This window comes from Bombina bombina, chromosome 1 (genome assembly GCF_027579735.1).
Source record: "Bombina bombina isolate aBomBom1 chromosome 1, aBomBom1.pri, whole genome shotgun sequence".
NCBI lineage: Eukaryota > Metazoa > Chordata > Amphibia > Anura > Bombinatoridae > Bombina > Bombina bombina.
The window spans coordinates 637,943,974-637,958,390 of NC_069499.1; the positions used below are offsets into that span (position 1 = coordinate 637,943,974).

Consider the following 14,417-nt stretch of genomic DNA (forward strand, 5'->3'; position numbering starts at 1 on the left):
GCTGATAAATATACCAACATTACTCCTGAGACGTATCAACAGTTTGGAACTTGAAAACACTTTTTGCAAACCATTTTAACTTGTCACATAAAATGTATAGTAAGGGCCCCATGTATTAAAAGATGAAGCTGTCCGCCCGCCTTCGCTGCATACGGCAGCGGATCTGTTAATCTGCTGACCCGTATGTATCATTACATACTCTAATTGGTGTGTGTAATGCCCTCCCCTTCATTTGCAACGACCAAGGAAGTGAAAAGACGGTCAATCACGAGAGCTCTCTGTGATTTCTCTTCACCACCTCTGAGAAGTGTAAGAAGCAACGGTCTAATGACAGCTGCTTCTTACATGGCAGGAAGCAGGCTCGTATATGCGAACCTGACCCACAAGGGCTCCAGAGCAGCTCTCACTGCTTCATACATGGAGCCCTAAGACTGTGAATCTAACTTATGAAAATAGCAGAAAATACAACTGTGAAAGACAAAAAGTTGTATGTATTACGACACAGTCTAAATTTTTCAAAAGCAGATACCATACCTGCATCTCTTGTCCAGGGCTGAACTTTGCATCCATTTTTCCAATCTCATAGCTCTGGCTAAAAGGAAACATTAATGGCAAAGCAATTTATTACTAAAAATATCAGTTTGTACACTTTTCAAAAAAAATCAACAGTGACAAAAACATAATTTATGCTTACCTGATAAATTTATTTCTCTTGTAGTGTATCCAGTCCACGGATCATCCATTACTTATGGGATATTCTCCTTCCCAACAGGAAGTTGCAAGAGGATCACCCACAGCAGAGCTGCTATATAGCTCCTCCCCTCACTACCATAGCCAGTCATTCGACCGAAACAAGACGAGAAAGGAGAAACCATAGGGTGCAGTGGTGACTGTAGTTTAATTAAAATTTAGACCTACCTTAAAAGGACAGGGCGGGCCGTGGACTGGATACACTACAAGAGAAATAAATTTATCAGGTAAGCATAAATTATGTTTTCTCTTGTTAAGTGTATCCAGTCCACGGATCATCCATTACTTATGGGATACCAATACCAAAGCTAAAGTACACGGATGATGGGAGGGACAAGGCAGGATTAAACAGAAGGAACCACTGCCTGAAGAACCTTTCTCCCAAAAACAGCCTCCGAAGAAGCAAAAGTATCAAATTTGTAAAATTTTGAAAAGGTGTGAAGCGAAGACCAAGTCGCAACCTTGCAAATCTGTTCAACAGAGGCCTCATTTTTAAAGGCCCAGGTGGAAGCCACAACTCTAGTAGAATGAGCTGTAATCCTTTCAGGGGGCTGCTGTCCAGCAGTCTCATAGGCTAAGCGAATTATGCTCCGAAGCCAAAAGGAAAGAGAGGTTGCCAAAGCTTTTTGACCTCTCCTCTGTCCAGAGTAAACGACAAACAGGGAAGATGTTTGGCGAAAATCTTTAGTAGCTTGTAAGTAAAACTTCAAGGCACGGACTACGTCCAGATTATGTAAGAGACGTTCCTTCTTCGAAGAAGGATTAGGACACAATGATGGAACAACAATCTCTTGATTGATATTCTTGTTAGAAACCACCTTAGGTAAAAACCCAGGTTTGGTACGCAGAACTACCTTATCTGCATGAAAAATCAGATAAGGAGAATCACATTGTAAGGCAGATAGCTCAGAGACTCTTCGAGCCGAGGAAATAGCCATCAAAAATAGAACTTTCCAAGATAAAAGTTTAATATCAATGGAATGAAGGGGTTCAAACGGAACTCCTTGAAGAACTTTAAGAACCAAGTTTAAGCTCCATGGGGGAGCAACAGTTTTAAACACAGGCTTAATTCTAACCAAAGCCTGACAAAAAGCCTGGACGTCTGGAACCTCTGCCAGACGCTTGTGCAAAAGAATAGACAGAGCAGAAATCTGTCCATTTAAAGAACTAGCTGATATCCTTTGTCCAAACCCTCTTGGAGAAAGGACAATATCCTAGGAATCCTAACCTTACTCCATCCATGAGTAATTCTTGGATTCACACCAATAAAGATATTTACGCCATATCTTATGGTAGATTTTCCTGGTGACAGGCTTTGGTGCCTGTATTAAGGTATCAATGACTGACTCGGAGAAGCCACGCCTTGATAGGATCAAGCGTTCAATCTCCATGCAGTCAGTCTCAGAGAAATTAGATTTGGATGATTGAAAGGACCTTGTATTAGAAGGTCCTGCCTCAGAGGCAGAGTCCATGGTGGAAAGGATGACATGTCCACTAGGTCTGCATACCAGGTCCTGCGTGGCCACACAGGCGCTATCAGAATCACTGATGCTCTCTCCTGCTTGATTTTGGCAATCAGTCGAGGGAGCAGAGGAAACGGTGGAAACACATAAGCCAGGTTGAAGAACCAAGGAGCTGCTAGAGCATCTATCAGCGTCGCTCCCGGGTCCCTGGACCTGGATCCGTAACAAGGAAGCTTGGCGTTCTGGCGAGACGCCATGAGATCCAGTTCTGGTTTGCCCCAACGATGGATCAGTTGAGCAAACACCTCCGGATGGAGTTCCCACTCCCCCGGATGAAAAGTCTGACAACTTAGAAAATCCGCCTCCCAGTTCTCTACGCCTGGGATGTGGATCGCTGACAGATGGCAAGAGTGAGACTCTGCCCAGCGAATTATCTTTGAGACTTCTAACATCGCTAGGGAACTCCTGGTTCCCCCTTGATGGTTGATGTAAGCCACAGTCGTGATGTTGTCCGACTGAAATCTAAAGAACCTCAGGGTTGCTAACTGTGGCCAAGCTAGAAGAGCATTGAATATTGCTCTTAACTCCAGAATATTTATTGGGAGGAGTTTCTCCTCCTGAGTCCATGATCCCTGAGCCTTCAGGGAGTTCCAGACTGCGCCCCAACCTAGAAGGCTGGCATCTGTTGTTACAATCGTCCAATCTGGCCTGCGAAAGGTCATACCCATGGACAGATGGACCCGAGATAGCCACCAGAGAAGAGAATCTCTGGTCTCTTGATCCAGATTTAGTAGAGGGGACAAATCTGAGTAATCCCCATTCCACTGACTTAGCATGCATAATTGCAGCGGTCTGAGATGCAGGGGCGCAAATGGCACTATGTCCATTGCCGCTACCATTAAGCCGATTACTTCCATGCACTGAGCCACTGACGGACGTGGAATGGAATGAAGGACACGGTAAGCATTTAGAAGTTTTGACAACCTGGACTCCGTAAGGTAAATTTTCATCTCTACAGAATCTATAAGAGTCCCTAGGAAGGTGACTCTTGTGAGTGGGGATAGAGAACTGTTTTCCACGTTCACTTTCCACCCATGCGACCTCAGAAATGCCAGAACTATCTCTGTATGAGACTTGGCAATTTGAAAGCTTGACGCCTGTATCAGGATGTCTTCTAGATACGGAGCCACCGCTATGCCTTGCGGTCTTAGAACCGCCAGAAGTGAGCCCAGAACCTTTGTAAAGATTCTCGGGGATGTGGCCAACCCGAAGGGAAGAGCTACAAATTGGTAATGCCTGTCTAGAAAGGCAAACCTTAGGAACCGATGATGATCTTTGTGAATCGATATGTGAAGGTAGGCATCCTTTAAGTCCACTGTGGTCATGTACTGACCCTCTTGGATCATGGGTAGGATGGTCCGAATAGTTTCCATTTTGAATGATGGAACTCTGAGGAATTTGTTTAAGATCTTTAGATCCAAGTTTGGTCTGAAGGTTCCCTCTTTCTTGGGAACCACAAACAGATTTGAATAAAACCCCTGTCCCTGTTCCGTCCACGGAACTGGATGGATCACTCCCATTACTAGGAGGTCTTGCACACAGCTTAGGAATGCCTCTTTCTTTATCTGGTTTGCTGATAACCTTGAAAGATGAAATCTCCCTTGTGGAGGAGAAGCTTTGAAGTCCAGAAGATATCCCTGAGATATGATCTCCAACGCCCAGGGATCCTGAACATCTCTTGCCCACGCCTGGGCGAAGAGAGAAAGTCTGCCCCCCACTAGATCCATTTCCGGATAGGGGGCCGTTCCTTCATGCTGTCTTGGGGGCAGCAGCAGGTTTTCTGGCCTGCTTGCCCTTGTTCCAGGACTGGTTAGGTTTCCAGGCCTGTCTGGAATGAGCAAGCGAAGGAAGTTGATGCTGCTCCTGCCTTGAAATTTCGAAAGGCACGAAAATTAGACTGTTTGGCCTTTGATTTGGCCCTGTCCTGAGGAAGGGTATGACCCTTGCCTCCAGTAATGTCAGCAATAATTTCCTTCAAGCCAGGCCCGAACAAGGTCTGCCCCTTGAAAGGAATGTTGAGTAATTTAGACTTTGAAGTCACGTCAGCTGACCAGGATTTAAGCCATAGCGCCCTACACGCCTGGATGGCGAATCCGGAATTCTTAGCCGTTAGTTTAGTCAAATGAACAATGGCATCAGAAACAAATGAGTTAGCTAGCTTAAGCGTTCTAAGCTTGTCAATAATTTCCTCCAATGAAGCTGTATGGATGGCCTCTTCCAGGGCCTCAAACCAGAATGCCGCCGCAGCAGTGACAGGCGCAATGCATGCAAGGGGCTGCAAAATAAAACCTTGTTGAATAAACATTTTCTTAAGGTAACCCTCCAATTTTTTATCCATTGGATCTGAAAAAGCACAACTGTCCTCAACCGGGATAGTGGTACGCTTTGCTAAAGTAAAAACTGCTCCCTCCACCTTAGGGACCGTCTGCCATAAGTCCCGTGTAGTGGCGTCTATTGGAAACATTTTTCTAAATATAGGAGGTGGGGAAAAGGGCACACCGGGTCTATCCCACTCCTTGCTAATAATTTCTGTAAGCCTTTTAGGTATAGGAAAAACGCCAGTACACACCGGCACCGCATAGTATTTATCCAGCCTACACAATTTCTCTGGAATTGCAACTGTGTTACAGTCATTCAGAGCAGCTAATACCTCCCCAAGCAATACACGGAGGTTCTCAAGCTTAAATTTAAAATTAGAAATCTCTGAATCAGGTTTCCCCGAGTCAGAGATGTCACCCACAGAATGAAGCTTTCCATCCTCATGTTCTGCATACTGTGACGCAGTATCAGACATGGCTCTTACAGCATTTGCGCGCTCTGTATCTCTCCTAACCCCAGAGCTATCGCGCTTGCCTCTTAATTCAGGCAATCTAGATAATACCTCTGACAGGGTATTATTCATGATTGCAGCCATGTCCTGCAAGGTAATCGCTATGGCCGTCCCTGATGTAATTGCCGCCATATTAGCGTGCGTCCCCTGAGCGGGAGGCGAAGGGTCTGACACGTGGGGAGAGTTAGTTGGCATAACTTCCCCCTTGACAGAACCCTCTGGTGATAATTCTTTTATAGATAAAGACTGATCTTTACTGTTTAAGGTGAAATCAATACATTTAGTACACATTCTCCTATGAGGCTCCACCATGGCTTTCAAACATAATGAACAAGTAGGTTCCTCTGTATCAGACATGTTTAAACAGACTAGCAATGAGACTAGCAAGCTTGGAAAACACTTAAAACAAGTTTACAAGCAATATAAAAAATGTTACTGCGCCTTTATGAAACACAAATTTTGTCCAAATTTGAAATAACAGTGAAAAAAGGCAGTTACACTAACAAAATTTTTACAGTGTATGTAACAAGTCAGCAGAGCATTGCAACCACTTGCAAATGGATGATTAACCCCTTAATAACAAAAACAGAATAATAAATGACAAAAACGTTTTTTAAACACAGTCACAACAAGCCTTTTGAGCCCTTCAGAGATGTCCTGTATCATGCAGAGGGAAGCTGAATGTCTCTGTCAGTATTTTTATCTGCACAGAAAAGCACTAAAAAAGGCCCCTCCCACTCATATTACAACAGTGGAAAGCCTCCAGGAACTGTTTCTAGGCAAAATTCAAGCCAGCCATGTGGAAAAAACTAGGCCCCAATAAGTTTTATCACCAAACATATATAAAAAACAATTAAACATGCCAGCAAACGTTTTAAAATACACTTTTATAAGAGTATGTATCTCTATTAATAAGCCTGATACCAGTCGCTATCACTGCATTTAAGGCTTTACTTACATTACTTCGGTATCAGCAGCATTTTCTAGCAAATTCCATCCCTACAAAAATATTTTAACTGCACATACCTTATTGCAGGAAAACCTGCACGCTATTCCCCCTCTGAAGTTACCTTACTCCTCAGAATATGTGAGAACAGCAAAGGATCTTAGTTACTTCTGCTAAGATCATAGAAAACGCAGGCAGATTCTTCTTCCAAATACTGCCTGAGATAAACAGTACACTCCGGTACCATTTAAAAATAACAAACTTTTGATTAAAGAAATAAACTAAGTCTAAAACACCACAGTCCTCTTACGACCTCCATCTTAGTTGAGAGTTGCAAGAGAATGACTGGCTATGGCAGTGAGGGGAGGAGCTATATAGCAGCTCTGCTGTGGGTGATCCTCTTGCAACTTCCTGTTGGGAAGGAGAATATCCCATAAGTAATGGATGATCCGTGGACTGGATACACTTAACAAGAGAAAATGTGGTAAGAATTCAAATACCACTAAGTGAAAAAAAAAAACTACAATTCTAAAAGGTTCTTTATGGTGAGGGCTAAATAAAATGTTGCAAATACAAACACAACTAAATACATTCAAATTAAGTGTTACACTCGTATATACAATATCTAATAAAAATTATTAACCCCTTGACCCAATAGGACATATATATATATAAGTCAAAGTGTGTAAGTGGCACACACGATCCGTTGCAACCGCCTGGTGCACTGTTGGTCGAATTAATATTCACAGTGGAAGTAAACCAACACCTGGCTACAGTGTAACCGGCTTACCAAGAAACAGACAGCACAGGATCCGAAGAAAAAAAGCCTTTATAAGTTTAAAGTTCCTTGCTGTGTCAGCTTTAATTATGCGCGCTCGTGAACACCGATGGGATTCCAACAGGTTATGTTAATCACATCTAGGGATATATAAGAGGGGGTTTGTTGCTTTTTCACTTATGACTGTTACGGTCTCCATTTGATAAAGGTGCCTGTGCGAACCGAAACGTTATGGGTTAAGGCCCTATATATTTATTTGCTTTGAGCTTATAAAAGCTTTTTTCATCTGATCTTGTGTTGCCCGTTTCTTGGTAAGCCGGATTCACTGTAGCCAGGTGTTGGTTTACTTCCACTGTGTATATATATATATATATATATATACCTGTATACATTATGTTGCAGGTGCAGGAAGCTACAGCAGCCTCGGCAGTAAAGTGAAAGCCAAGAGCTGCTGTTCCTGAGCTACAGGCATCTGTCTTCATCTGGTAATGGAGAGAAGGGATTAAAAAAAAAAAAAAAAAACGAAAAAGTTGCAAGAGTTAAAAGGTATTTGAATAGAAAGGGCTATAATGGATATATACATGTGTATGTTTGTATATATACTGTACATATGTATATATGTATATACATATGTATATATTCTTTGGAGCCTTTTCCACTCAAACACCTGAAAATAAGAAAGATCATTTTTATTCAATTTTAATATTTAATAATGTGTTTTACTGTGTATGTACTATAAATATTTCACATTCCAATGTTCTTCACATGGGGGAAAATGTTATATGTATTTTTAAATATATATATATATATACACACTGTATATATATATATATATATATATATATACACACACACACACAAAGTATTAGAATATCACACCCACTCTGTTACCAGGGGGGGGGGGTAAGCTGCCCTAATGTCTGCGCTACCAAGGCTCACTTTGGAAGGTAGGTATTATTGAATAGGCTGCTGTAATCTCAGAGATTCTATCACAAGCATCAATGCTAAAAAGCATAGAGGCCTGTGAAAGGGTAAATGGAAAGAGAGGGTGAGAGAGCGCCTATTCAAATATACCCAGAACGAAAATAAACAACACTTATAACATCCCTGGATGAATAGTTATAATTCCTATGTGGATGGTTCCAGTCACAAAAAAAAATTTGATCTATTGGTGTATAAATAGACCATCAACAAAGTCTCATATAATGGGATAAGGAAAGAAATCGTGTAGATGTAGAATTTATCCTCACCAAACGACAAAGTTCAAGGTAGAAAGAATATACAGAATACGGGTGGGTGTGCACTTACTAGAAATTACCCCAATCATATGAAGTAAGTTGCCGCATCTATCAGTGCTGGTCCTCCAGTGATGACTTGTATCTGTGTCAGAGTGACTTCTTGGCCTCTATTTATCAAGGTCTGTCGGATCTGATCCGACAGTGCGGACAGTGGCTCCTCCATGAATTCAGAAGTATTCAGCCAAATATAAAACAGAGAGAGGGTACATAGTGTAATACAGTTTTATTTTAAGAACAAATGTTAAAACACATGTAAAATGACCACTCACATTTAAAAACCTCAAACATATGAGGTATGGATCAAGCACATACACACATAAAAATACTCCTGTAGGTTTTCAATAGGATCCCCTGGTATATATACACAGAAGGTGAAAATCCCAATCAGATGTCAGTCGGATCCTAAAAGAGATACAGTCCAAGGTGCCTCCTAACTCTTCATATACATGAGAAAATCACAATGTGAAGCCGTTAGTAGTAAAAATACAGCAGAAAAAGTCCAAATGAAGTCCCTTACGCATTTCAAAAGGTTAATGTCCTTCTTCATCAGAGGGTAAGATAAAATGAAACTTACAAATCCGGACTTTTTAAAGCAGGGCAGCGGCATGCCCCTTGTACACACCCCTACATCTAATTGGTTGCTGTTTATCATGTGCTTAGCAACAGTCACGGGTATGGTCAGCTGCTCTAAGAGCGTCACCAGCTGAGGACAAGCAATGGTGACGTAATTCAAGTAACCGGATACTGTTAGTATCATCATCATGGTAACTGGGATATTAAATACATGAAAAAATTATATATATAAGATGAATATAAGTACACGAAAAAACATATAAAAACATATAAACGTATATGACACACATTGTAATCCCTAGTGGATTTAAGAAACTGAGTATTTATTCTGCGGATGAAGAGATCTATATTTTTATATAGGCACTTTCAATGTAACAATTCCCCTCTCTAGCTAAAATAATAATGCACACGGAGTATACAAATACAGAATGTATAGAGTGCGTTATGCTAATGTGGGGTATCGTTATGATGTCTATATATATTATTAATTAAAGTAGACTCTGTTACATGTAGACATGTTTGCTATATTCCTTTGTGCCTAATGACAATCAAGTACGTTATCAGCTTTTCCAAGGTTGTTATTACATTAACATGGATAAGGGAAATGTAACTCAAATTATCCAGATGATAATAATACTATCCCTAGGGCAACTGAGATACAGAAAAATCCATATACACAGAGTGCGTATATATTTAAATGAAAACATAGATAACATAGTATAGTCATCCTTAATATAAATAGATTAAATACAATATTCTATTATGTTATATGGGGATGAAATGATCAGTCATCTCCAATCATCACTTATATGTTTGTAATAATACAAAAAGGTTCAGAATACATAACCCACCATTTAGTCTACTATAAAAGTTGCTAAAGCTATGTCCTTGTTGAGGCCCTTTGGAACCATAGTACCCAGTTGGTGGATCCAAAAGGTCTCTCGTTTCCTAAGATAAAGATCTTTGGTCATTCCCTCTGGGTTTTTTTTAACACTTTCTAATACCGTGCCTTTCAAACAGATATGATTTTTATTGTGGCATATTTTATAATGTGCTGATAAATTATATTTTTTTCCCCCTTCTCAATGTTTCTAATATGTTCAAGTAGTCTCTTCTTATATGGACGTGTCGTTCGTCCTACGTACTGCAATTTGCAGCTACATTCTAGAAGGTACACTACATGGTCTGCCTTACAATTAATTAGTGTAACAATATCGTAAGATTTATTGGTGGTTGAAGATGTTATTTTCTTAGTTGGTTTATTATTATTGTAGTGATGTGAGCATGCAACACAGTTTAACCGGTTGCATTTGTAAAAAACAATTGTGTTAGACCCTAGCCAGTTGCCCTCAAGTTTGTCTTTTCACTTTTTTCCTAATTTGCTCGGGGCTATAATTTATTTCAGATTCTTGTTCTTTTTATATATTACTTGGGGCCCTCATTTTCCTATGTTTTTAAGAAGGGGATCCTTAGATAGTATATGTATGCCAATGTTTCTTAAGGATGTTTTCCATTTCTTTTGCCCCTGAATTGTATGTAGTAATGAAAGTAGCTGCCCCTTCCCCCCTATTTTTTTTTCGTTTCTTCAGACCCTTTTTCGTTTCTAGAAGGCAAGTTATATCCATCCTCGAGACCCTATTATATGCTTTCATTACGACCTGCTCATTATATCCCTTAGTCAGTAGTTTAGCTTTTAATAGGTCAGATTCCCTCTCAAAATCGCATGTTTTAGAGCAGTTTCTTTTGAGTCTTTGGAATTGGCCATAAGGGATGTTGCGGATCTAATTTGGGTGATGACCACTAGTAGCACTTACATATCCGTTACTATCAGTAGGTTCGATATATAGTCTACTCAGGATATTATCTTCCTCAGAAAAAAATATTAAGTCTAAGAATTCAACTTCTTTCTCACTGTCCTCAGCCGGTGACGCTCTTAGAGCAGCTGACCATACCCGTGACTGTTGCTAAGCACATGATAAACAGCATACAGGCTCTTTACGCAGCATAGTCTGTTTGAACAAAACGTGTACACGTAAATAGGACACCTCACGCATGCGTAATACACGCTGCACGTCCTTCATTCATATTACCTCCGTAATATCACTATAGTAACACAGGTGAACTATAATCTCGCAAGTAAGTTTTGCAAGTCTGATTGCTAAAATCTGTTTTTTATGTTGATAATTTATTCTCTCAAGTTATTAATATATGTGTATAATGATATATTTTAACTTATCTTATTGTTTTTTTTAAAAAAAAGTTGATTGTATGAATATATTAGTGAAAGCCCTTAACCAATGTAGGGGTGTGTACAAGGGGCATGCCGCTGCCCTGCTTTAAAAAGTCCGGATTTGTAAGTTTAATTTTATCTTACCCTCTGATGAAGAAGGACATTAACCCTTTCAAACGCGTAAGGGATTTCATTTGGACTTTTCCTGCTGTATTTTTACTACTAACGGCTTCACATTGTGATTTTCTCATGTATATGAAGAGTTAGGAGGCACCTTGGATTGTATCTCTTTTAGGATCCAACTGACATCTGATTGGTATTATCACCTTCTGTGTATATAGCCCAGGGGATCCTATTGAAAACCTACAGGAGTATTTTTATGTGTGTATGTGCTTGATCCATACCTCATATGTTTGAGGTTTTTAAATGTGAGTGGTCATTTTACATGTGTTTTAACATTTGTTCTTAAAATAAAACTGCATTACGCTATGTACCCTCTCTCCGTTTTATATTTGGCTGAATACTTCTGAATTCACGTAGGAGCCACTTCAGAATCAAGCTCTTTCTATGCACATCATACTCCAAGGAGACAAGGAGTCACTCTGACACAGATACAAGTCATCACTGGAGGACCAGCACTGATAGATGCGGCAACTTACCTCATATGATTGGGGTAATTTCTAGTAAGTGCACACCCACCAGTATTCTGTATTTTCTTTCTACCCTGAACTTTGTCGTTTGGTGAGGATAAATTCTACATCTACACAATTTCTTTCCTTATCCCATTACATGAGACTTTGTTGATGGCCTATTTATACACCAGTAGATCATTTTTTATTGTGACTGGAACCATCCACATAGGAATTGTAACTATTCATCCAGGGATGTTATAAGTGTTGTTTATTTTCGTTCTGGGTATATTTGAACAGGCGCTCTCTCACCCTCTATATATATATATATATATATATATATATATATATATATATATATATATATATATATATATATATATATATATATATATATATTTATATATATATATATATATATATATATATATATATACACATATATACATACAAATATATCTATATATCTACAGTATGTGTATATATATATATATATATATATATATTTATTTATTTTTAAAACCAAAAATACATTATATATATATATATATATTTATATATATATATATTTATATGTATATCCTCATAGAAATATGTAGAAATGTATTTGTGAAGGAGGGCACTCACAGGACTTTTTTGGATCAAAAAACAGTGCAATTTTATTTCCAAATGTGTGCCCATTATGGGCCTTCTTCAAGACAAATATGATCAGTCTGTTTTTTCCGCTAGCTATACATTCACACATACAGCAAGGTATCAGTTCCTCCCTCTCTGGAGTAGCCTGCACAAAGTATAGCTGGAAGAAACAACAGACTGATCATATTTGTCTTGAAGTAGGCCCATAATGGGGTAGAAACGTCGACATTTAATCTAATGTTAAACACATTTGGAAATAAAATTGCACTGTTTTTTTATCCAAAAAAGTCCTGTGAGTACCCTCCTTCACCAATACATATATATATATATATATATATATATATATATATATATATATATATATATATATATATATATATATATATATATATATCCAAGAAAGATTGCACTCACTGGATTTGAAACAAAAAGTATTTTTACTCACGTGACGTTTTGGGGTATTCACCCCTTCCTCAGACCTGAGGAAGGGGTGAATACCCTGAAACGTCACACAAGTAAAAAACGCTTTGTTTCAAATCCAGTGAGTGCAATTTTTCTTGGACATATATTATAACTTTTTGCACCCTGGTACCTGATGACTGGTTAGGTGAGAGTGCATTCTCCTGGAATTTTCTATATATAGTAATATATATTTAAAAATAAAAAAGAACAGTTTGATCTATGTGAAGAACATTGGAATCTAACATATTTGTAATTACCTTTGGATAAGCACTGTAGGTTTAACTCCTGTCAGGTTAGCACGAGAGCAATAAGAGTTAGGTTGTTTTCAAGTTTGCTCTCTCCATTAAAACATATGGGGATAAGAAGTTAATGTGGTTGCAATATCCAAAGTTAGCGCATATCAGCTTTCATTCGTGTGCAAACATTTGACTTTAATTTTGCTTTCAACTTGTAATACATGCGCTAACGCACGTGCTTTTAAACTTTCCTTCTGGTGGTGTTTTCACGCGAGCAAAAGCACAAAATAATGCGCCACTTGTAATTAGGCACTATATTAGTTTTGAAAAGCTAGGTTGAAAGTTTATTTCTAATTTAAATTTTTGTATATTTGAGATGTTTTGTTTTGGTACTGGCAAGGACAGATGGACAAACTGCCCACCCAAGGTATTAGTTTAGCTGGTACATATGGCCCCTAAAAGTGGATTTATATTATTAAAAAGCCTAATGCTCATTAAAAAAAAAAACTTACTATAAAATAGGAAATTCAGACATTTGACGATTAGGAAAGTTAACTGAAGAATTCTTTTTTTTATTATTGTGTGCTTGGTTTGAGCAAAAACAAATCACTGTAGAAAATATTGTAGAGAGAACTTTGTTAGCACATAGAGCCCCATGTATTATGCCAGGGCCAGGCGAGGTTCCTGACTTGGGAACCTGTCTGTCCCAGTTACACTGCACTTGCTTCTACACCAACCCATGCTAGCATGAACTGAATGATTTCTATCTGCCAAATCAAAGGTGGTGGAGAGGGTAAGAAGTAGCTGTTGGATGACCACTGCCTCTTACACTTTGAAAATCAGGATTGATTTAAAAAAATATTTAAGGTATTGTCAGTCACTACCTCCTTAGGCAGGGAGTTTCCCAAGTCGATTGCTCTTACCGTGAAAAAATGTTATGTGGCTAAAGATAAAATCTCCTTTCCTCAAACTGTAAATTGTGATCTCTTGTCACAAATATTTTCCTTGGAATAAACAGAGTTTCCTCAAACTCTGTATATGGGCCTTGAACATATTTATATAAAGTAATCATATCAGCTCTCAAGCACCATTTTTCTAAAGTAAACAGATTCAATCTGGCTAACCTCTCCTAACAATATAAATCCCTCATTCTCCTTTATAGTTTTTTTGGGTTTTTTCTCAGAACTTTTTCTAATTTTGCAATGTGCTTTTTTTAAATTGCCCCCAGAACTGAATCCATACTCAAGGTGAGATCTTACCAGGGATTATATAGCGACAACAATTATATTTTCTTCATTTCATTAATGCCTCTTTTAATACATGTATAAGATCCAACTATCTTAATAGCCTTAGAAGCCCCTGTCTTATATTGCCCACTCATATTTTGTTATCTATAAGTACGCCTAAATCCTTTTCCTCCTCTGTTTTGCTAAATCTAGTCCCATTTAAATAACATAATTTATGCTTACCTGATAAATTAATTTTTTTCATGGTGGTAACAGTCTACAATCCATTACTCATGAGAA

At 38.7% G+C, this 14,417-nt stretch overlaps 1 protein-coding gene across 1 annotated transcript in view; it reads right to left on the reverse strand.

Moving 5' to 3' along the window:
* Positions 1–14,417, reverse strand: part of TEX11 (testis expressed 11) — an 827,067-nt gene that overhangs the window by 520,548 nt on the left and 292,102 nt on the right. Inside the window, exon 7 of the mRNA XM_053699074.1 lies at positions 535–592. Within this exon, the coding sequence (XP_053555049.1) occupies positions 535–592 (58 nt within the window). The remainder of the gene's footprint in view (positions 1–534; positions 593–14,417) is intronic.